The sequence below is a fragment of the Mobula birostris genome, chromosome 2, assembly GCF_030028105.1.
Source record: "Mobula birostris isolate sMobBir1 chromosome 2, sMobBir1.hap1, whole genome shotgun sequence".
Classification (NCBI taxonomy): Eukaryota; Metazoa; Chordata; class Chondrichthyes; order Myliobatiformes; family Myliobatidae; genus Mobula; species Mobula birostris.
This window is the reverse complement of record NC_092371.1, coordinates 95,045,476-95,070,884: the sequence shown is the minus strand read 5'-3', so window position 1 is coordinate 95,070,884 and position 25,409 is coordinate 95,045,476. Positions and strand designations below refer to the sequence as shown.

The following is a 25,409-nucleotide window of genomic DNA, read 5'->3' as shown; positions in this document are numbered from 1 at the left end:
AGCAGGAGAGATTAGACCGGCCCCACCTCTGAATGGGATATAGACTTGGAGGATGAGGAAATAGGGGTGTGGTATATGCTGCCTTTTGCTAACTCCCTACTGAATGAGGAAGATTCCCAACCCTCTCACACCGAGTCAAGTGAAATCGGGGGGGAGGAACTATCCGTGGACACTGGGTTTCAGCAGGACCATTAAACGGATGAAGTGAGGCTCAGCAAAGTGGCAGAGGGTCTGAGCTGCAGGAGGGCACGAGACCAGGGGGAGGCCTCGCCATGTAGACCAGAAGTATCCCAAGGAGTGTCTGAACCTAAAGTAGATGATGGGGTAAGGAGGTCTCAAAGAATCAAGAGAACACTAGATAGGCTGACCTATGTAGCACCGGGGAAACAGAGTGCAGCACTTATCACCTTGGTGAGCTATGTCACTGCCATTTACATCTCAGTTGGACCTTCTGCTTTGTATGAAGGGGTGGTAAATATCTCAATGTCATGAGGACATGATTAATTTTGGTGTGGGGGTGGTGGGGGAAGAGTGCAACACCCTGGGAAAAGTTTCACTGCTAACGTAATGGTCTTTCTGTAGAAGCAGTGTTTGGGTTATGGTTAGAGATAACAGGTGTTTTGGAATATGAGCCGTCCAGTGAAGAGAGTGCATTTTTATGTTGTGTGCCTGACAAAGGTGAGCTAGGTGTTTTGTTTGGCGGGAGATGAAGGGAGAAGACTCTGCAGAGGAAAGGTCAGAGAACTCAACCCAGGGCGGGGCCATTTTTCGACAAAGCCCGGGGAGATTGAAATTGAAATTGTGAAGGGGAAACCATAAGCTCCAACATGTGCACATTAGACTGTTTCATTAAAATAGGTCCTTTTCTTGTTTTTGCTTTTTCTTTACTAACCCTTTAGTCAAATTAAGAATTATAAAGCTAAATTGTTTAATTGTATCTGTTATTTCATGGTATTTATTTGTAACAGGGTAACAAATCTCACAGCATCCACGTAAACTGGGGGTTTTGGGTTGGGCTTGCACCTCGATCTCATGTTTGGCGGGGCCGGAGATTGTCTTCCCTAGACTTACGCAGCCGACGGAGTGTTTCAGTAATAAAAGCAGTAACTGGGTTTTAAGAAACAATACACATCATTTTCTTTTTTTCTGATATTGAGCAGTCAAATGAAAGGGCAAGCAGGCAAGCTATCCAAAATGTCCAAATACCCAACTCTGGGCCACTTCCAATGGCGAAAGAAAAAGAGAACACAGACATTTTGATCCCACTGATCCCTTCTCCTTATATGCCTGTGATCTTACACCCCTCTTTCAGTCCACCAATTACCTCAGGCTCCTATCTCACCACATCCCATTCCTCCCTTTATACAGGCCATAACTACTAATAACTACAGATTAAACACACTTATTGGCTGTAAAGCAGGTTAGGACATATCAGGGTTATGAAAATCACTCTATTCAAGTGAATAGTTTGTTCGCGCACCTCTTAAAATTTTTCATGGGCTAGATACTTATAGCCTATCAGTTTAGGTTGTATTCATTCAATTCTGGGGCCAAAGCATAACGATGTTTCTTTTTACAAAAAGAAACAACTTACCTCAATACCAAACAGAGCATTAAACTCAGGCAATGCTACATGTCTGTCCTCCATCTTTCGCCGTGTGTTCCGAATCGCATGACTGGAAACTTTTAAGTACCGCTTTGGTACTTGTAGCAATTGTGGTTCTTTTATCCAATCACAGCATACCTCCAGCAATTTGTTAAATACTGTTCGAGCCACCAGTTCTCCATCCAGCACTAAAGGAGCAAGAGAAAACAATAAAGTTAGATGGATCTAATCAATAAGCATACCAACTAAAGTGCAATGAAATTCAACAATGTTAAATTAGCTACAGGGATTAGAGGATGTTCCACGTAGTAAGGGATCTGAAAATACAAACCGACTTTAAATCTTCCCTTCAACGGGAGCTCAGTGAAACTCTCTCTCACTGCTCCCCCCCCCACCTCCGACTTATCACCCCAGTCCTAATGAAAGGTCTCAGCCCGAAACACCAACTGTTTTCTCTTTTCCATGGATGCTGCCTGGCCTGCTGAGTTCTTCCAGCAACCTGTGTGTGTTGCTCGGATAATGGCTGTTCTAGTTTCCCAGTAAAACTACAGAAGATTACTCTTGACACTTTGGGTGTTTATTACTTTATGCTATTGTGCGGACTAGTTAAGAGAAGAATCCTCCGCGAATTGGTTGTTTGGATTCAGAACTGGCTTGTGCATAGAAGACGGAAGGCAATGGTCAAAGGGATGTATTCAAGCTGGAGGTCTGTAATTAGTGGTGTTCTGCAGGGATCTGTGCTGGTACATCTGCTGTTTGTGATATATGTATAAATGACCTGGATGAAAATGTAGGTTGGCGGGGGGGGGGGGGGGGTGGTTAGTAAGTTTGCTGATGATACCAAGATTGGTGGAGCTGTTGACAGTGTAGAAGACTGGCAAAGAAGACAGCTTGATATAGATCAGTTGCAGATATGGGCAAAGAAATGGCAGATGGAGTTTAACCTAGATAAATGTGAGGTGTTGCACCTTGGTCAGGCAAATGCAAGGAGACAATACACTGTTAAGGGCACTGTTAATAGTGTTGCTGAGTAGAGAGGATGAGGTCTAAGTTCATTGCTCCTTGAAAGTGGCTACACAAGTCAAAAGGGTGGTTAAGGCGGCTTATGGAATACCTGCTTTTATTAGTCGAATCATTGAGTTCAAAAGTCAAAAGGTTATGTTGCAAGTTTATATAACTCTGGTTAGGCTACATCTATAGAGTATTGCATATAGTTTTGATCGCACTATTATAGGAAAAATGTCTAGGCTTTGGAGAGGGGTGCTGAAGAGGTTTACCAGGATGCTGCCCGGTTTAGAGGGCATGTGCTATCACAAGAGGCTGAACAATCTTTGGTTGTTTTCTCTGGAGCGGAAGAAGTTGAAGGGCTATCTGATAGAGGTTTATATCAGAGGTATAGCTAGAGTAGACAGGGAGCATCTTTTCCCCCAGGGTAAAACTGTCTAATGCCAGAGTGTATGCATTGTAGGTTCAAAAGGGATGTGAGGGGTAAGTTTTTTCTTAATTCAGAGAGTGGTGTATGCCTGGAATGCACTGCCTGGCATGCTGGTAGAGGCAAATATGATAGAGGCTTTTAAGAGATGCACATGAATATGAGGAAGATGGAGGGATATGGATGTTGTGTAATAGGAGGGATTAGCTTTTGGGTTTTTTTGATTTACTTTTCTGTTAGTTTGGCATGACATTTTGGGCCGAAGAGCCTGATCCTGTGCTGTACTGTTCTATGTTCTATGTCTTGAGGTCAGAGAAATGAGACTATTTACTCAATCGTCAAGTTGAGGATGGTGAATTGTGCATCAGGTCCTTTAGTGGTATACATCCAACTGAAAAGCTGTATTATACATAATCAGGCAACTAACTTCAATTGTGCCATAGTTCTTCCCAAAACTGAACACTACAGAGACCAAACATGATATCACTGTGGTATAGAAAGAACAGTTGAGCAACTTACAGGATAAAAACGGTAAAGTCTATATGAAGTTTAGCAAAATCTCTTGCTATTCATGACATCTCTCAGTAATTTAGATGTGATTTATAGATTCCATGATTAGGATTAGATTCTCTTCACCAATCACTCTGCCAATTCAGATATCCCCATTTTGAAGATAATATCAAAATTGACACGTTATTAGAAAAAAGGAAGAAAATTTTAGACTACACAAATACATCATTTGATGAAAACTGGCAAATAGAATTTAATCTTGAAAAATATGAGAAGGCATTTGAGAGAGTAAACAGAGGAATGCATAATAAATGTAGGATATTAAATTAGGTACATAAAGTGCAAGCTCATAATTCGTCTTGAGACCTTCAGGTTATGAATGCAAACAGGATGCTTGCCTTTATTTGCCAAAGCACTGAGTATGAATAGATCATACAGAAGCCATATTAAATACCACTTTGCCCATACCTACACACTCCTACAACAAAACAGACTGAGGGAGATGTGACTGACATGTTTTCAATTATGAAAGGCAGAGCCACTGTGAGCGGTACAATTTATTTCCTGGCTGTAGGATTAATAACCAGGTGACATAGATTAATCATGACTGGTTGAAGCATCAGCAAAATGAGAGAGCATTTATGCTCTTAAGAGCTACGGATGTCTGAAACACTGCCCACAATGATAAGGCAAACGATTATCAGGGATAAACGCTTTAGGGACTGTAACTGATAGGGCTAAGAACTGGAAAATAAGGTTTGCCAAAATAGTCCTTGGCTCACATAAATGATGGGAATCAATAAGTATACATTTAAAACTCTGCTCTTCCAAATGGGCAATTAAACAGAGGTTTTCCAGTTTTAGTTTTTGTTGTTTGTTACTGGTTACTGGTTTGTTACCAATAACAAACAACAAAAACTAATAAAATTGTTTGCTTTCCAACTAAAAATACATTCAGCTATCATCTTCATTCTTCGTTACTGATAAATCCAACCCGATTTAGGCAGCATATGACAATATGATTTCACATTTATGTTTTGAGAGCCTGATCTGACCATGAGACAACATTTCACTGTCCAGCACAGCTACTTAAACAATACCATAAATAGGACTTTAAACTTACAACTTTCTGACCTGGAAGTGAGTGTCCGTACACTTCTAGAAGCTGCAGCTTTCACAGAAAGATGCACGTGAATGCTACATAACAACTTACACCATAGGCTGGAAATTTGTTTATATAACTCCAAACAAAATCAGCATTGGGCTATGGAAAAGCAATTTTGCACACATTTCAGCATGGTTCAGAGCCCACTGAGAAATTCATCTTGCTTTTCAGTTGCATTTTATTTCCAGCAAAACATTTTCCAAAAATAGTTAACAAAGTTCAAAGTATGTTTATTATCAAAGTATGTGTACTTTATACAACCTTGAGATTTGTCCTCTTACAGGCAGCTACAAAGCAAGGAAAGTCAATAGAATCCATTAAAAAAAGACCAAACACCCAATGCGCAGACAGTAAAAAACAAACTGTGTAAGCAATAAAGGTAAGTAGATAGCATTCAGAACTGAAGTTCACAAAAGTGAGTCCACATACACAAAGCCAGCAGCCGATTCAGGAGCTGATTAGTGCAGGCCACAGCCTCAATTCAGCAGAGAGATGAGTAAGCCTCACAGAGCAGCAAGGTGAACTGGCCCGCACCTCGCCTCCAGCCAGCCCTCCGACACATTGACCTTTTCAATCTGGAACTGTACTTAAATTGTCCAAATCTCAGGACATACTTTGCTCTCAGACCCAGGCACTGCCACTTTGATAAGCTCTTGGGCCTGGGCCCTGCTGCCTCAATTTGGCCCATTCTCAACCTTTCCAATTGGGCCTGGTGCTTAAATTGATTAAACCCAGGTCTTTCATCACTCTCGGGCCTGGGCTCTGTTCGATTCTGCCTCACCTTGGTTTTACAGCATCGACTCGCCTCTAAGTCCTGTCCAGCAATGGCCAAACATTGGCTCATTCCCCACTCTCATGCCCAAGCCAATCTGTCTTGATTTGGTCTGCACACACCACAACTATCCTGCATCTTAGAGACTTCAGGTCACACTGCAAAAACACCAGGTTGTACAGGAGGTTCAAAAGCTCAACTCCAAAAGGGAAGTTACAGGCTACTGATTGCAGTGATCATTTACCAGAAAAAGTGTGATTAATAAAGTAGTTAGTAGTGTAACTTGCAAAATCCATCAGTAGTGGGATTCCCAAGTCTCAGTGGTCTGAAAAATTTATTTACATATTAACCATATTTCACAAATTCTGTTGCCTGTGTCTGAAACATCTTCCTCAAATGAAATCAATGACTTCCTCTGGCGTCACATAAAAACTATCACGCCTATTGAGATCAGACCTTTCCAGCCTCTGGATCATTCCAGGCTGCCGCTGATTTCTATTACATCACGTAATCTGTTGCTCACCGCAACATCAGGGAAATCATTCAAACTCCAAGCTCAAGGGAGCAAACACGGCTTCTATATCTTCTTTAAGGGTCTTTTAACAGACTCCTGGACAGGTATATGGAACTCAGAAAAATAGACGGCTATAGGTAACTCTAGGTAATTCCTCAGGTAAGGACATGTTCGGCACAGCTTTGGGGGCTGAAGGGCTTGTATTGTGCTGTAGGTTTTCTATGTTTCTAATCTAGAGTCAGCACAACTTGCACAGGCTTCCCCACAGTAAAAGCAATCACAAGGCAGCTGCTCTTTTATCCTGTCTTAATCCTTCTATCCTCTTGGGAGCCTTCTCACACCACTCTAGCATTCCATTCATTAAATACTATGCTCCTCTGATCAGGAAATGTAGATTGTATCATATCCCTTCAACATCTGGTTGCAAAGACTCCATAGATTACATCCAATACCAAGGGCTCTAAATCTTTTGACATTTTGGATGAAATGCTGTCAGATACTTTCTGGAAGTCCATATAACATTCACACATCCATTATCTGACCTGCCCAGCAAATAAAAAAAATAATCGTTAGTCAAACATTATGTACTGTTTACAAATGCAAACCAATTCTCTTTGACAAGTTCAGGCATTCCAGTATTACACTGTCCTTGATGACTGGAGATTTATTTTAACCCCAAAGCTCCTTTATTCTCTGCATAATACAGACATTAAGGCAGGCCAGTACACAGCTTCTTTAATTAATAAGCAGGAATTCAAATAGCACTATCGAATAACCCGATTTAACAAGCAATTGCACTTCTTAGCAACAAAGCAAGGCCTATATAATAATATGTTCGTGCTTTTTTTAATGCTGTCTATTCTCTTGATCAGTCTGCATTATATACAGAACTGCAAGAAAATTTAAATCCAGAACTCCCAAAAATTAAGCAAGTCTTGAGTTCGCTTTAAAAAAATGCAATTATTTAAATGCAAATAGCAGTGTACAACATTGAACCTACTTGATGATCACAATAACTAGAGAATGTGATTATATTTTGAAAGATTTGAGGTAAACCGTGGAGCAACGTTCTCTTTTTTTTTTACAGCTGCACAGACCAACCATTGCTCTGAGCAGGAAATTTTTATATGGCCTGAAAACTGCGTGGCACTTTAAGAAGACATTTTATAAAATAAAATTTCAGCTGCGTGGTAGTATTTTAGTTATTGCGCAGCTGCACACTTGTGGAGCTTAGATGCAACAGAGCTGTACCATTTTAGTTCATTCAATCAACATCTTTCAATTTAGTAGTTTTTGAAAACAATCTTCATTTTTACATCATAATCCTTTGTAGAGACATGTGCATTTTCACCAATATGCATATTGCACGCAGGAAGTAGAATGATCCATTAAGAACATAAGAGAACAGGAGCAGGAATAAACCAGTCAGCACCTCCTGCATGCCTTGCTATTCAATATTATAGTTGACAAGTCCCAGGCTTCATCTTATTTGATATGACAATTCAATTCCTTAAAACTTTCAAATACTTACCCACTTCCTCGTTAAAATACCCACAATGTCCTAACCTCCATAACCCTCTAGGGTAGAGAATTCCAGACAGTCATCTTACTTTTAAAGATTGAGCCTAATCTTATAACTGTGACCCTTTGCTTGATATACTCCCTTCAATGAAAACATCGATATCTACTGTATCATGCCCCCTTTGGATCTATGTTATATGATTATGATCAATAAGATCACCTGACTTATCTTAATTTGAAAGCACATGTCTTTAGTCACTAGTGAGAGAACAAACCTTTCATCCAAGGAATTACCTGAGTAAATAGTTTTTGGACTGCTCCCAATGTCAGTACAGGCTGTCCCTGGGTCACAAAACTAGTTTCCATTTTTATCATTCATCAACCAGAAGATACCCAAAATCATTTGATGCAGTGTTATACTGTACTGCAATGAATGGATCAATGAGGGCCATTAACATAAATACTTGTCTTCTGGCTTATTACAATGGTACAGAAAAAGGATGCTCCACCCACAATGGCTGGACAGAATCAGAGGCTTTTAAGAAGATAAGAAATGGGAGCAGGAGTAGGTCATATGCCCTATTGAGCCTGCTCTGCCATTCAATATGATCATGGCTGATCTGGCCAAGGACTCATCTCCACCTACTTGTCCTTTCCCCATAACCCTCAATTCCCCTACTATGCAAAAGTCTATCCAACCTTGTCTTAAATATATTTACTGAGATAGCTTCCACTGCTTCATTGGGGAGAGAATTACAGATTCACCACTCTCTGGGAAAAGCAGTTCCTCCTCATAACAGTGCATCATTGCATACGTATCAACCGAAACATCGACTGTACTTTTTTCCACATCAACATAACCAACCGATTGCCAATTTCCCAATCAACTCTCTCTCAAGTGTCTTGCCATACTGAAATTAGCAGCATGTGTTCTTGTGATAATAGTATCTGATTACTACGGGAGGCTACATGTTAATAGGAAAATTTTCACCTGAAGACAGGTTCACATTTGAATTTATTAATATCTATGGGTGCTTGTTGCGTATAAAAATCCCAGGAGATCAGCAGTTTGAGATACTCAAACCACTAGATCAAATTTCTTTCCCATTCTGATGTTTGGTATGAATAACAATTGAATCTCTTGACCATATCTGCATGCTTTTATGCATTGAGTTGTTACCATATGATTGGCTGACTGGATATTTACATTAATAAACAAGTGTACAAGTATACTTAATAAAGTGGCCACTAGTGTATATTGCTATTCCTTTGTCATTTGGTAATCCCTACCCATTGTGAGAGCACCTTTATCAGCTGGCTGCAATGGCTTATGGCGGCTCACCAGTACCACCTCTTTCTCAGGAATAATTAGGGATGAGCAATAAATGCTGGCCTTGCCAGCAATGTGTAGACCCTGAATAATAAATGAAAACAATGAGGACCCACAAAGTACTCAGACTCTCCACAGGTAAATGCCAGGCCATCTGCCAGAGAGGTCATCCAATTTACTGAGTTGATTATCACGTTTCCCACTACAGCACCCAGACTAAACCTTTCTAGTATCTCCCACTGCTAGAGCTGCAAAAGATCTTATAGTTTCTGGCAGAAGTTACCCATCAGTCAATGAAGGGGAAGATTTCTCAATCTCAGCAAGTGGCCCAAACTCATGTATTGCTTATGAGTAACATCATGATCACACCAGCTGGTAATTAATCTACCAACACAACAGATAATCCTTTGCTACATAAATAACTCTGACTGAGCATAAACTGAAGCAGAAATCACTGTGTAGTAATCTTTCTGATGTCATAATTAAGGCAAAATAAAGTTCTAGTAGAGGGTAGGATGAGAAGTTAGGAAGTTAGCTATAATATTTCACAAAATTATTGTTCACTAGCAAGAGAACAGATACTGTCAAAAGTAAAGTTAAAATCTGTTTTGTTTGCAAAGGCTGCTTGTTTTCTCCTATGTACACAGCAAAATGAGCTGATATACTTCATATTCTGGATCAAAACAGACCTATTTTATCTTCAGAAAGGAATCTGCCATTTATCAGAAGCAAATTGAGTAAGATATTTAAGGAACAGGCACTAAACTGCACAACAGGAAGTAACTCCAGCATGTCACATTGAACTGGTGTAACTGGGTTTTTGTTCATGTTACCAGTGCTGTTACAAGCTGTTTGATTGTTAATTTCACCTGAGTGAAGCTTTGTTCCAAAATAAATGAATGTCCATTAAAGATGGAAGAGAAAACAAGAATATTACGTATGCCAGCCAGTGAATACAGTTCAATAAAAAAATAAGTAGTGAAAGTCATAAACTGCAGATGCTTGAAATCTGAAAGGAAAATTGTAAATGCTGGAAGGATTCATCCGGTGAGGCATCAAATGGAAATAGAAACTGAGTTTAAAGTTCAGGTCAAAGACACTTTACTCTGATGAACACTGATTTATGTAGGTAGAAGTTTTCAAATGCATAAAAAGTCAGTAATACCCACTGTGCTGTTCATTTAAGTAAAAATGTCTGTCACCTTTCACCGGAATAGTAAGTATTCCAAGTTCCTAGTTCATACACCATTTCACTCTGCCATTAACATATTGCCTACTGGAGTCTACACTGCTCCAAATGGCTACAAAGATTTGTACAAATGGAGATAAAAATAGAAAATGTTCAGGTTAGGCAGCATATAGAAAAAGAGTTAATGTTTCAGAATTTAATCAAAACTGATGGAGTCTTCAGCCTGAGACTTTGATTTTGTTTCTTTTTGCAGATGCTACCTGTTTTAACCAGAAGTACTAAAGACTCTCACCAGACCAGGTGTCATTTTTAAAAGATGCTTTTTTAAAAATCTGGAAATTGTACCAATTTCTAAGTTCACGAAACTTTTTCAAATGCCTGTCAAACATTCTTCGCCATTAGTCTGACCTCTAACCTCCAGAGGAAAATAAATTATGCAAAATAGTTCAATAAAATAGATGTTGCACTTTTAATTCCAAGACACATTAAGAGCACTAAGAGTAAAATAAATCAATACAAATCAACAGTAAAACTCCAAAATAATAAAATATTATACACTTTCCTATTGCTGATTTGTTTCTAAGAATTTCTGAATTGTCTTAGGGCATACAATCAATTTCTGCCAAGTGTTCCTAGAGAAAACTGGATAAGACAGTATCAGGAGCCATTCCATATAGTGAGTAGCAGAAGATTTAAAAAGCAAGTGGGGCTTGTCAGGACCTTCTGCTCAGTTTGAAATCCATTGGGTTATTATTAGGCCATTGACAAGGGACAATAAAAAAAGAAGTTGGGTATAAGTGGAGCAGCCATTGTGAGTAGCCATAGAGTGAATGGACAGTCGGTGGGGAATTGTGGATCTGGCTCAAGAGACTTCAATGATAAGAGCAAGAGGCCAAGGCCCCAGATGCCATTTTTGAAGCATGCATTGTGTGAATGTATTTGTCTGAGGTCCAGAGCTGAGGCTTAGGCTGGAGCGGCTTTAGCAAAGAAGCACAGGTGAATAGCAGGTGAGAAGAGGTAAGGACTTTTTTTTAAAATGATATGGGAGCTTATGGATCCCATTGTTGTTTCTGGTGATCACATCTGCAGCAATTAGTTGCCGAGGAGCTGAAGCACAAAGTTGTTGACCTAGAATCTGAGCTTCAAGGAGTATCAAGGAGAGGGGAGAGAGTTATCTTAACACTGATTTAGGAGGCAATCACACTCATTAGATTAACTACGTCACATTCCTCCAGCACTTTGTATGTGTTACTCTATAACCTTCTACAGCCTCTCAATCTTCCATACTGGAGCGTCCATACCAGGCGGTGATGCAACCAGTCAGAATGCTCTCCAGTGTACATCTGTAGTCTACATGCTAGTCTTTGGTGACATATCAAATCTCCTCAAACTACTAAGTATAGCTATTAGCGTTGTGACGAGAATACACATAAATTAAGATGTTAGCTGGCCTGGGCTGGCACCAGTGGGATCAGCAGTTGGTCTGCCACCTGTCTTCAGGAGAGAGAGAGAGATAAGGAAAACAATGGAGCAACATTTGGAGATGTCAATGAAGGGGAAGGAGAGCTGTCAAGATCGGCTCCCCCTTTGAACCCTGAACTGTTTGAAGTGATGGACAGGCGATACCCCAGCAGGGGGATAAAAAGGGACAGGTTCACTAAGGCAGGACACACACGACACCCCGAGGTAACGAGACCCTGGAAGCAGTGCATCTCCCACAAGCCAGGGGCAAGTTCTTGGACGGCTGATCGCGGGATCAAGCCATAGACACTCAGGGTGCAAAGGCACGATTGGCGGGAACCTGGTGTGTGTCCACCCTTGCCTGGATGCCAGGTTCACCGCAGAGAAACGATCGTATCGGGAAACGGAGGGGTCACGGTCGGTGACCTCAGATGACATCACAAAGGACTCGCCCGAAAGCTGACTGCGAAGGTCTGTGTGGAAGCCGTTTTGAATATTCATTCGTTTTGCTCTCTCTCTCCTTCCCCCCACTGTCCATTGCCACTGCAGCGATTACTGCGAACTGAACTGAACTAGATTGAACTGAACTTTGCGTCACTTTGAAACTGGTCATTTACCCCTAGACAATGATAGAGTTTGATTGATCCTGTTATCTTAATTCTGTGTACATGTATGTTTATCATTGCTGAACTGTTGCATGCATTATCCTTTTGATTAGAGTACTGTGTTGCTTGTTTCTTTAATAAAACTTTCTTAGTTCTAGTAATCCAGACTCCAACTGAGTGATCCATTACTGCTGGTTTGGCAACCCAGTTACGGGGTATGTAACATAAGTGGGGTTCTCGTCCGCGATTTTGAACGCTAAATTTGGGATGGAGTAAATTGATTGGGTCAAAATTCCCAAAAGAAAGAAAAGGCAAACAGCAGAAATGGAGGCTGAGAAAATTATAAAGGCGCCGACCTTGGAGGCATTAGAGGATGCCAGGAAATCGGAATTGGTAGCTGTGGCCAAACGGTTGAATCTTGCTAAGGGGAAGTCGACAATGAGGAGAGAGGAGATACACAGAGCTATCGTAGAGCACTATGTATCTAAAGGTGTTTCCCCAAGGCGAGCTGGGGGTGGTGTCTATTGAAAAACCTGCTGGAGACGCGGTACAGGTGCAGCTTGAAAAGCTGAGACTCGAGCACGAGTTCCGGGTACGGCAGTTGGAGTGAGAAGAGAAAGAGAGGGACAAGCAGTTGGAGCGAGAAGAGAAAGAGAGGGACAGACAGTTGGAGAGAGAAGAGAAAGAGAGGCAATGGGAGCGAGAAGAGAGAGAGAGGCAGAGGGAAAGGGAATTCGAGCTGGAGAAGTTAAAGATAAGGGCAGAGCAGGGGCCTGTGCCGAACCAAGGTGGCGGGTTCCGGGCGACCCAGGAGGTTAAGCTGGTTCCCCCATTTGACGATACCGACGTGGATCGGTACTTTCTCCATTTCGAAAAAGTTGCTACAAGTCAGGACTGGGCGAGGGATAAGTGGGCTGTCTTGCTTCAGAGTGTACTGAAAGGGAAAGCCCAAGAAGCTTACTCAGCTTTGTCCGCGGAAGATGCCCAGAGGTATGAGGTGGTGAAAGAGGCCATCCTCAGGATTTATGAGTTGGTCCCGGAGGCATACCGGTAGAGGTTCCGGAATGCGAGGAAGCAGTGGGACCGCACGTATTTAGAGTTTGCCCGTGAGATGCAGACATATTGTGAGCGTTGGTGCGCCTCGAAGGGGGTAGAGGGGGATTATGACAGACTGCTACAGCTGATCCTGATTGAGCAGTTTAAAGGTTGTGTCCCTGAGGGTATGAGACCCTACCTAGATGAGAAAGAGGCAGCCACGTTAGCCGCAACTGCTAAGTTAGCGGATGAGTACGCGTTGACGCATAAAATGAAGTTTGCCCCGAGTAAAGGCTACCAGAAGGGTAGTCAGGACGGCGGGGAGAGTTCGCCAGAAAAGTCAGAAAGTAAGCCGGGGACTAGTGAGAAGGATAAGGTAGACCGGGAGCAGTCTGGTAGGAAGTCTCCTGGGGTCGTCTGTTATAATTGCGGGAAAGTCGGACACTTTGCGTCCAGGTGCTTTGCCCCAAAGAAGGAGACGGGAAAAGGAAAAACGGCGATTTTGACTGGCTGTATCGAGCTGGTAAACGAACCGCTGGGGGAGGACAGGTCTGCCAAAGTTCAGGAAGGGCGCGAGAAGTGTATCCCAGCCGGATTGGTGTCAGTGAAGGAGGGGTTAAAACCAGTTCCAGTGCGGATCTGGAGAGACACGGGAGCGTGTCAGTCACTAATACTGAAGAGTGTATTAGAGTTTAGCTCAGAGACCCAGACTGGGGAGGTTAAGGTCAAAGGTATTGGGGAAGGGACAGAGGCCGTCCCTTTGCACCAGATACACTTACAAAGCAACCCGGTCTCTGGACTAGTCACGATCGGGGTGAGGTCTGAATTACCGATGAAAGGCGTGGAAGTCTTGCTCGGTAATGACCTCGCCGGGGGAATCGTGTTCTCAGCCATGAGATTGACAGGTCAGCCTGCCAGCATTGAGGCCCCGCCCATGGACTCACAGGTTCATCACGGGACTGCGGTAGTAAATTTAGCTGAGACGTTTCTGCCAGCCTTGTACGAGAAGGGGGTAGAAAGTGAAAAGAAGGAGTGTAGTGAAACAAGAGGTTGTGAGGGAGCTGAGACAGACTTAGCATTAGCCAGGAAAGAATTTGTGCAGGTGCAGCAGCGAGACGAGGGGCTGATGGTTTTGGCAGAGACAGCTCTCTCTGACACAGAATTAACAAGGGAACCAGTAAGCTATTGTGTGGAGGAGGAAGTGCTAAGGAAGAAAGGGAAACTAAGTACAGTACCCGCAGATGAGGACTGGGGGGTGGTGCAAAAGAGTTATGGGGATGAGATTTTTAACCTGGCCCACAAGGTACCCCCCCGGTGGACATTTTGCGGTACTGGAGGGAACAGTTGGCGGAATCATGAAAGAGGTTTACCGGCTGCACCGGAGGAAGGATGTTATTAATTATGGCCGACGCGAACTGAGACGGTCACAGGCTTTTGATATGCTAACAAACCTAGACGGTGTTAGCGCAGAAGTCAATGAAGCTAGGGTCCCCCTGATAAGAGAAAAAAACCATTTTGAAAAGATGAGTATGGTATCGACCAGATGGGAGAAGGCTACTGTTTTGGCCAGCGCTGCTAATAAGGTCTCTCCCTTAATCCCCGAACAAAGCGACTCTTTAGGAGAAGTAATTAAACGACTCGCACACGTGTGCTTGATTGTCCCGAGGCGATGCAAAGAACTGGGACGTTGGGTGGTGTTTGTTACCCTAGGCCAGCCTAGCGAGCAACATCCATATAGAATGAGTAATTCAGTGACAAAAGGGCTGACGAACACAGGGGTGTGTATTGGCAATGTAATACAGCTGTCTGAAGCCAGCTTGATAGTGAACCTTGAAAAAAATGAGTTCAGCCACACGAAGGTCACTTACCTGGGAATTGGGGTGACACAGGGGCAGCTGACAGCGATGCAAGCTAAAATGCAGGCTATCTCTGGCATTCCAACCCCGACAGACAAGAGGGCCCTCAGAGGGCTCTTGGAGATGGTGGGGTACTGTAGGAAGTTTTGCAATAACTCTGTGGTTACTACCCCTCCTCCTCCTACTAAGCCCTTGCGAGAGAAAACTAAGTCGGAATGGGGCGACCCTTGTTATCGTGGTCTGGGACGAAACCCAATGAGAGGTTACATTGATCGCAATTCATCAGTGTTTTTGGCCACTATGAAGTTTGCTAAGTTGCAGCCTGGTCTAAGGGATTATTAATAACACACATAAAAGGAACAGAAAATGTGATGGCCGACTGTCTGCCAGGTGTTGACAACTTCAAATTCGCTGTACTAGCCAAATAGCTGATAAAGATGTGTATTTGTGTGTATCAAATAATGTATTCATGTTTGTAATTTTTACCCCGGTAAAAATCCTTAAAGTAGGGAAGTGTGACAAGAATACACATAAATTAAGATGTTAGCTGGCCTGGGCTGGCACCAGTGAGATCAGCAGTTGGTCTGCCACCTGTCTTCAGGAGAGAGAGAGAGATAAGGAAAACAATGGAGCAGCATTTGGAGATGTTAATGAAGGAAGGAGAGCTGTCAAGATCGGCTCCCCCTTTGAACCCTGAACTGTTTGAAGTGATGGACAGGCGATACCCCAGCAGGGGGATAAAAAGGGACAGGTTCGCTAAGGCAGGACACACACGGCACCCCGAGGTAACGAGTCCCTGGAAGTGGTGCGTCTCCCACAAGTCAGTGGGAAGTTCTTGGACGGCCGATCGCGGGATCAAGCCATAGACACTCAGGGTGGAAAGGCACGATCAGCGGGAACCTGGTGTGTGTCCACCCTTGCCTGGGTGCCAGGTTCACCACAGAGAAACGATCGTATCGGGAAACGGAGGGGTCACGGTCGGTGACCTCAGATGACATCACAAAGGACTCGCCTGAAAGCTGACTGCGAAGGTCTGTGTGGAAGCCATTTTGAATATTCATTCGTTTTGCTCTCTCTCTCCTTCCCCCCACTGTCCATCGCCACTGCAGCGATTACTGCGAACTGAACTGAGTTGAACTGAACTTTGCGTCACTTTGAAACTGGTCATTTACCCCAAACAACGATAGAGTTTGATTGATCCTGTTATCTTAATTCTGTGTACATGTATGTTTATCATTGCTGAACTGTTGCATTCATTATCCTTTTGATTAGAGTACTGTGTTGCTTGTTTCTTTAATAAAACTTTCTTAGTTCTAGTAATCCAGACTCCAATTGAGTGATCCATTTCTGCTGGTTTGTCAACCCAGATACAGGGTACGTAACAGTATGCTTTCCTTGTGACTACATCTATGTGTTGGGCCCAGGGCATGTCCTGAGATTCTGATGCACAGGAATTTGAAGCTGCTCACCCTTTCCACACTGACCCCTCAAAGAGGACTGTTGTGTGCTCTCTCAACTTCCCAAATTCCACAATCAATTCCTTGGTCTTGATAAGGTTGAGTGTAAGCGTGTTGTTGTCACATCACTCAACCAGCCAATCTGTCTCACTTGTGAACTCCTCCTCGTTGCCATCTGAGATTGTGGCAACAGCAGTAGTGTCATCAGCGAATTTATATGTGTTTGAACTGTCATGAACAGTCATGAATGGGGAGAGAGTAGAGCAGTGGCTAAGCATCCTTTTTGTGCATCTGTTTGATAATCAGTGAGGAGGAAATGCTAATTTCTGTAAATAAGGCAGTTAAACATTAAATTAATGAAAATACTTAAAATAAAACAAAAAAGTGAAGTAGTGTTTGGTGCTGGAAGACAGAAAAGATCAATTGGTACTGAAGAAACTAGGTGCCTGCACAAATATTGTAGGTACTTGCCCAGAGGAGATTACAGTTAGTGAAAGTGACCATCAGGTCACAAAGGATTTAAAGGAAAACTCAAGAACTCCAGTATGATTGTGAAATGGAAACCTGGCAAAGACAAACATAATGAAGATACGGACCTTTATACCAATAAAAACTTACAACTTTAGTTTCATTCATCGTGATAATATCCTGTTGATTTAAGCTGGAGAAAACTAATACTATTAAAAATCACATATTTTGTCTTACCTGTACAGGTATTGCGTATTTTGAACAGATGCACCTGTATTAAGAAAGGTCTTAAGCTGCATGATTACACAAGTCAAGCACTATTCAAGTTGTTTTAAACTGTTTTTCAGGTAGTGTGATACCCAACTCAATCATACCAAAGATGGCATCTAATCAATATTGTTATTGAGTTGGCCAAAATGATTAGCTATAGCACATTTGAAATTTTACGTCTTTCCCTTTCCTTTCCAGTCCTGAAGTGTCTCAGTTCGAATCATCAGCTGTTCATTCATTTCCATTGATGCTATCTGCCCTGCTGAGTTCCTCCAGTGTATTGTGAGTGCTGCTTTGAAATTTTAATTACTATTAAAGAAAATCCAAATACCTACAGACAAGCTGTTCTTCATTCTCATCAGGTTCCTTTTTGTTTGTAAGAACAGAGATATCCAGCTGTTGCATGTGGGTAATGGCAGTATGCATCAGGGCAGCAGCAAAGACGGGGGGCAGATTTCTGTAAGAGAGATTAAAAACTAAGTAAGATCAAAGCTTTTCAACATGTTTAAACAGACATGCAGAGAAATTCCTCCTTCAATCATACTGGCAAAGAAATGCCCAAATATGTCTGCTCCTTCACAACCTCTACAAGTTACTTCTTCCAGTTCCCCTTTAATAACTTTTCCTGTATAACTCACTAAATCAATAGAATTTCTTGTCACTTATCCCACACCCACCTTTAACATACATAGGGCTAGATATTTGGTGTCCTTCCATTTATATCCCATGTGTGTTCATCAGTCATATTATGCCAAAATTACTAATTATTATTAATTCACAATTAATTTCTATATGCATGCAGCAGAGGAACTAGCCTCTAAGCAAATGATATCATTGTCTACCTCCTCTTTGTCCTCGCTGTTTGAACCAATTGTTAATGTACTGTTTAACAGACATTATATAAATGGATATCTTGCAGCTCCTGCATTCACAAATGGTAACAATGAGGACAGTCGTTTAGCTCTTGATATTATTTTTCCCTAGCAATGACTCATCAATCTATATAACCCAGATGATTCACAATCACGTGCTATTTATTTAAGCCAATATTAAGTCTAAAATCCTTTCTAGGTTTGCAACCACTCATGTATATCAATTTTAGTATTTTTAAAATGCTTAATCAGTAAACATTCTCCATCCAGGAGTTTCCACTAATCTGTATCTCTGCACCCTGATTATGCCCACTGCTATCCTTACCCAACTCCTTTAACTCCCATTGTTCAACTAAATTAGCTCAAAAGAACATTAATATCAAAATTCATGTTCCTGTCACTTTGGTTTACTCTTTATCCTCTAGTCTCTTCCACTTCCTTTGCAGGATTTCAGTAAGGGCAGAGAGCACTACAATTAAGCCTTGAAAACTGGGTTCAACAGATCATGCCCCAGTATTGTGAAATCTATTACCAGCTGTTCAATTTCAAAACACATTTATAATTATATTCATAGTACTAACTTACAAAAATACCATGAAGGTATATAGCTTTAATATAATATTAATTTCCCAATCAGGAAGTCTTTAAAGCAGATACAATAACAGCTTTAATGTCATTGCTGGACTGGTTAAAACCTTGTGGGGGTGCAACTGGTCTCTGATTTCAGGCCGTTAGGACTGATAGCAAAATGATACGAGGCACTTAACCAAATCTTTGGTGCATCAAGCCCACAGAACATAATTTCTGTACTTACAGACTCTCAAGAGACTAAAGACAAGACAGATGCGTAACAAAAATGTAGTTCTGGACTTGTATTTTAACAGAACTAGTTTACTGTTACTGTCTATTTCCCACCACAGATACTGCCTACAGAGTTCCTCCAGCATCTTGTTTGTGGCTCCACATTAGGACATCTGAAGTCTCTAATGTCTATAATACACTGGAATCCCAACAGTGTTTGCACCCAGTCATCTCTATCATCAATCTTAATATTCTTTTTTTAAATCTAGAGACATTAAAAAGTTAAAATTAAAATAACTGTAATCATGAAACCAGAATGCTGCAGAGTACTGATGAAAATCCTTCAGAGGAGGAAACGGACCCGGTCTGGTCCAAGTGCCAGCTCATCATGGGCAAAAACTTCCCCGCCATAGAGGACAATTTCAAAAAGGTGTTGTTTGAAGGCGGTGGCGTCCATCATCCAAGACGTGCCCTCTTCTTATTATTACCATCATGAAGGAACACACATTATTCTAGGAACAGCTTCATCCCACCACTGTTAGATTTCTGAACAGTCCACGTCAACAGTTTAGTCATTTCCATGGATGCTGCTTGACTTGCTGAGTTCCTTCAGCATTTTGCATGTTGTTCTGGATTTCCAGTATCTGCAGAGTCTGTGTTTACTGTTGTGGGCTGTATTAAAGATGGTGAAGCATCAGCATACAGGAGGGAGATTAAAAGTTTCACTGAGTGGTGTAATAACAGCCTCTCGCTCAATGTCAGCAAGACCAAGGAAATGATTGTAGACTTCAGAGGGATATCAGAGGTCCATGAGCCAGTAAGCATCGGAGAATCAGATGAAGGCAATCAGTACCTTTAAATTCCTGGGTATTACTGGGTGTCATTGCAAAGAAAACAATGACAACGCCTCTACTTCCTCAGGAAACTGCAGAGATTTGGCATGTTATCAAAAACCTTGACAAACTTCTATAGATGTGTGGTGGAAACTCAGTATATTGACTGGCTGTGTTATGGTCTGGTATTGAAATACCAATACCTTTGAGTGGAAAATCCTACAAAACGCTGTGGATTCGGCCCAGTACATCACAGGTAAAACCCTCCAACCACTGAGCACATCTACATGAAACGTTGCTGTAGAAAAGCAGCATCCAAAAAACCACACCATCCACGCCATGCTCTTTTTTCCCTGCTGCCATTAGGTAGAAGTTACAAGTGCCTCAGGACTCGCACCACCAGATTCAAGAACAGTTACCATCCCTCAACCATCAGGCTCTTGAACAAAAGGGGATAGCTACACTCATTCTATTTTTGGTGTTCCCACAACCAATGGTCTCACTTTAAGGACTCCAACTTGTTTTTTTCATGATCTCATTATTTATTGCTATTTATTTATACTTACATTTGCACAGCTTGTTTTTTTATTGATGTTCTACAGATTTGCTGAGTATGCCCTGGGGGGGGGGGGGGAATCATAGCATTTTATGTGGTGATGTGTATGTACTCTGATAATAAATTTTACTTTGACTTTTTCCATTACTCCTTTTATGCACTACAGGTATCCCCTGCCATCCGAAGGTAGAGCGTTCCTATGAAATGGTTCGTAAGCCAGAGTGTCGTAAAGCGAAGAAGCAATTACCATTTATTTATACGGGAAAAATTTGTGAGCGTTCACAGACCCAAAAATAACCTACCAAATCATGCCAAATGACACGTAAAAATACACAGCCTATGTAAAGTAGAAATAATATATGTACAGTATAGTATCACTTACTGGAATTGGGAAGACAGCGCCAAGCACACTGATGATGGTGTGTTAGGCTGAGTCATCGAAGGCTGGGGTGGTACAGTGGCCCCCACCTTCCAGGCCGCCAACCGATACTGATCCGCGAAGCATGCAGCGGTCCAGCGGTGGCCAGGACGCACCCAGCACATCTTTAAGAAAAAAGTCAAAATAAACAAGCTAATTAATTACATGCCACATGGCACGTAATTAATTAGCTTGTTTATTTCGGCTTTTTCCTTAAAGATGTGCTGGGTGCATCCCGGCTACCGCTGCAATGTATTGGTCCGCGGCCCGGGGGTTAGGGTGGTGAGACACTGGGGTGTCACCTCATCGTCGTCTGTTTCCATCAGGGCAGGCAGGTCATCTTCTTCTCTGTCTGCCTGCCTCGATGTCGTAGGCCGAGGTTCGTCGCCTGCTGTGGAAGGCTTGTTTGACTGATTAGCCTCGCGCATTTTTCTATCATACAGTTCTTTGTAAGCACTCAAACCATCTTGCAAATTTGCCCTAAACCGACGTACCCTTTCAAAATTAAAGTCATACTTTATCATTGCAGCGAAAATCTCACACAGTTGCTTCACGTTCAGTTCCTGGACAACTTCACTTTCGGTCCGTTCACTACTGCATTCGGTTTCAATTGTTCAGCTCTTCATCTATCAGTTCTTGGTCATGGGATGCCAAAACCTCTTCAACATCATCTTCGTCAACTTCCACAAGCCAAACTCACTTTGCCCTTACTTTGTTCACCACGATCGAAACGCTTAATTATGTCTAGTTTTACTTTAAGCGTCACACCCTTACGAGCTCTTTTAGGCTTTTCCGATACCTTAGAACTCACCTTGCTAACAGCTGCTCACAGGCACGTGATTAAGCAATGCCAGCTAGAATGCAGTTCCGGGGGAGGAGCTTGGCTGCTCGGGGCGCGCGCTGCCTTTTTTTCGTAACAGTGAAAACTCCTTCTGTTAGCGAAAACAGGTAACTAATGTAGGTCTTTCGAAACAGTGAGGTTTCGTAAAGCGAATGTTCGAAAAGCGGGGAACACTTGTATTTATTTTTATTGTAAGTTATAATTTTATGTCTTGCACTGTACTGCTGCACAAAACAACAACTTTCACAACTAGGAACTTAATGGCTCAACTGCTACAGTACAAAGGACAAAGAATAAAACAATGTGGATCTTCAGCATCAACCTTACCGCTGGATAGTCACTTCAGAGACATGCTTAACCCAATCAACTTTGCAAAATAATTCTCATCAATATTTGGGGATTGATACATAAACAGAATTATCCTGAAAGTGAATTAAGCAACATCCTGGTAAACTCATATGTTGGGCAATACGCCTGATGTCATCACTATGACTAGGCATCTCCTGTCTCAGCACTCGGATTTGACAGCATGTAGGAAGGGGTTCCAAACATGCATTAGGAGTAGATTACTTAGTCCCTCAAGCCTGCTCTACTACTTAATTAGATCACAACTGATCCATTTGCCACCTCAACTTGGCATCCCTAACTTCCCATGGTAACCTTTCTCCTTGATTATAAAGCATCACGTACTCCTTCCTCAAAAGTATTCAAAGACTTAAAAGATTCAGCTCCATCTGATTTGATAAAGAGTTAGAAATCCCAATATAAACCAAAGAAATGAATTGCAGGAGTGATTGCTTTTGAGATCAGAGCACCACTTGATGGCACAACCAATGACACCTTTAAGAGAAGTTGGCATCCATTACCAAGGACCCTCACTATCCAGACATGCCCCCTTCTCACTCTGCTAGCAGGGAGATGGTACAGGAGCCTGAATACCCACTGTCAATTTTTTAAGGAACAGCTTCTTTCTCACTTCCATCCATCAGATTTTTGAACAGTTCATGACCCCATGAACACTAGCTCATTTTGTTCAGATGATCACTTCCTCTTTGGTACTATTTGCTTTTTTAACTTATAGTAATGTTTATGTCTTGAACTGTAATGCTGCTGTAAAACCCACACAGGTCTGTGATAATAAATCTGATTCTGACTCCGACCGGCCCACGTGTAGCATCAAGGAGACATGGTTTTAAAAACAAAGTCAAGGAGTATCAGGGAGGAAAATGTCCAATGGCTGGGATTTCCATCTCACACAAATGAACACAGCTATAGAAGTTAGGAGGTTAATCATGGTAACCTGGATCAGACCATCTTCTATTGCTTCACCAATGAGCTTTTTCCTATCAAAAGGTCATATCAGGAATATTTGTTCTGTGTTGCATAATGTTCAATTTTATTTGCCACTTCTCAGAAAATGAAGCCATCTACATACAGCAAGGCCCCCCAAAAACAAGGGTTGATAATTGGAAAGCAATACTTCCGTCACAAAAAAAAAGGCAGGCAATAACTATCTCCAACAAAAGTGAAACCACCCTCCATTCCATACTTGACAGTATTAGCTCTACTAAATCTCTCAGCATCAACAACCCAGAAAACACCAGCAGACCACAAATTCAATCTGACATCCAGCAGGCATCTTTTTTTATGCTTTATTTTACTTTCTCCACTTATCAACAAGAGCACGTTCAGTTTAATTACCCTACTTTGTTTCTGCACAGGAACTGGCATTACTACTGAAATCATACAGTTCAGTTGCAATGAATGAATGTAGCCCTGAATGTTGCAGATAATCTGATTGCTTTTCCTGAATATCATTAATTTGGCAGGCTGTCTGCTTAGCTACTGCCAATTATTAATTTCATTCTGTCAAAGCAGGACATTATGCATTATTCGAATTGGAAAGCTCAAAAGGAATTAAGCTTTATTCAAACAGAATAATTGACAAACTCTCAACAGACAGCAAAACAAATGCCAAAAAGCTGAAGTGACAATAAAAACACCACTTTTCTCATGGTCAGTTTCATCGTCATGCTGGGTACACACAAAGGGAATACTTATGGCTCTGATACATCCCATCAAAGGAGCCAACACTAAATAAACATTAATCTGGATATCAGAGAGACATAAAATTATGTAGCACAGAAACTGGGCCTTCAGCCCAATTCACCCATGCCAACTAAGTTGCCTTTCAGAGCCTGATCAGACTGCCTGCATTTGGCCAATAACTCAAAAAACCTTTCCCAACTGCAACTGTATCTACCTCTACCACTTCCTATAGCAGTTGTTCCACCTACCCACCAATCCTGTGCATGGAAAAAGTTAAAGGACCCACACCATCTGGGACATAACCTTTTTTCATCACTATCATCAGGGAGGAGACGCAGGAACAATCGATCTCCTCCATTGACACGAGCACAATCTCATTATTCAACTTTTGCATTATTTTTGTCATTTGCAGCAATTTTCACTTTACTGCTGCCACAAAACACATTTCATAATATACATCAGTGATAACAAATCTGATCAAGATTATTTCTAAATATTCCCCACACACTTAAATCTTATAGAGTACTCTACCCTGAGGAAGAAAAGACTGTCACCATTAATCTCATCATTCCCCTTAAAATTTTAGGGAAGGTCACCCTCAGCTTACTATATACGGGGGGGGGGGGGGAGAGAGAGGCCTCAGCCTATCCAACCTCTCAACTCAACCCCTCCAGTCTTGTGAACAAATGGTTACTGCACCCCCTCCAGCTTCATGACATTCTTTCTTCAGGTTCAGCAACCAGAACACAGATTGTCAAATTATCTATTTTTCCCAGATCTACATCCACCCATATTTTGAAGACAAAACAGACTTTTGTTTAAAACCATCAGCCAGCATGAAACACTTGTGCCATCAAACTCTCTGCATCAGTTGGAGAAACAAATTCCCTGTTTCAAGGCACTAGTAGAAAAACACGCCACAATGTATGCCATGCAAAGAGGTATTTCTTCTCAAACCATAAAGGTATACAGAGTGGTATCAAGTGTTGCGATACTCTGTTGAATAATTCTACCATTCAGGACTCCAAACAGTCCTTCCAGGTGAGGCAACACTTCACTTGCCAGTCTATTGGAGTCATCTATTGCATCAGGTGCTCCCAGTATGGCCTCTTATGTATCAGTGAGACCAGACATAGATTGGGAGAGCACTTCATCGAGCACCTTCAAGTCTACTTACCATTCCAACATATCAGTTCATGGCTTCTCTACTGCACAATGAGACTACACTCAGGTTGGAGGGGCAACAACTTATTATTTTGTCTAGGTAGCCCCCAACCTGATGGCACAAACATCGATTTCTCAAACTTCCAATAATTGCCCCCCTTTCACCATTCCCCATTCTTGTTTCCCTCTCAGTTTCTCATCTCACCTCCCTTTAGTGCTCCTCTCCCTTCTTTCTTCCATGGTCTTCTGTCTCTATCAGAGTCCTCCTTCTCCAGCCCTTCATCTCTTTCATCAATCAACTTCCCAGCTCTTTACTTCATTCCCCATCCCTCTCCCAGTTTCAGCTATCATCTGCCACCTTGTACTTCTCCTTCCCCTCCCCCACCTTCTTACTCTGACTTCTCCCTTTCCTTCCCAGTCCTGATGAAGAGTCTCAGCCTAAAAGGTCAACCTTTTACTCTTTTCCACAGATTCTGCCTGACCTGCTGAGTTCCTCCAGCACTGTATATGTGTTGCTTTAGATTTCCAGTATCTGCAGATTTTCTAGTGTTTGTGAATAATTTTTGATTTGTACAAAATGTGAAAACTAAAAAGTGGTAATGCTGACTCAGTAGATCCGACAGTACATGTGGGAGAAGAAACCAAATTAACATATCAGGTTGAAGACTTTTGATCAGTTCTGAA

The 25,409-nt window shown here is 41.9% G+C and overlaps 1 protein-coding gene across 2 annotated transcripts in view; it reads right to left on the bottom strand.

Annotated features, from left to right (window-relative positions):
* Positions 1-25,409, bottom strand: part of ppm1f (protein phosphatase, Mg2+/Mn2+ dependent, 1F) — a 75,033-nt gene that overhangs the window by 24,076 nt on the left and 25,548 nt on the right. For both annotated transcript variants that reach the window (XM_072245280.1, XM_072245289.1), the window contains exons 2-3: positions 17,527-17,648; positions 1,595-1,794 (exon numbers count right to left, since the gene is read on the bottom strand). In XM_072245280.1, the coding sequence (XP_072101381.1) occupies positions 1,595-1,794; positions 17,527-17,648 (322 nt within the window). The remainder of the gene's footprint in view (positions 1-1,594; positions 1,795-17,526; positions 17,649-25,409) is intronic.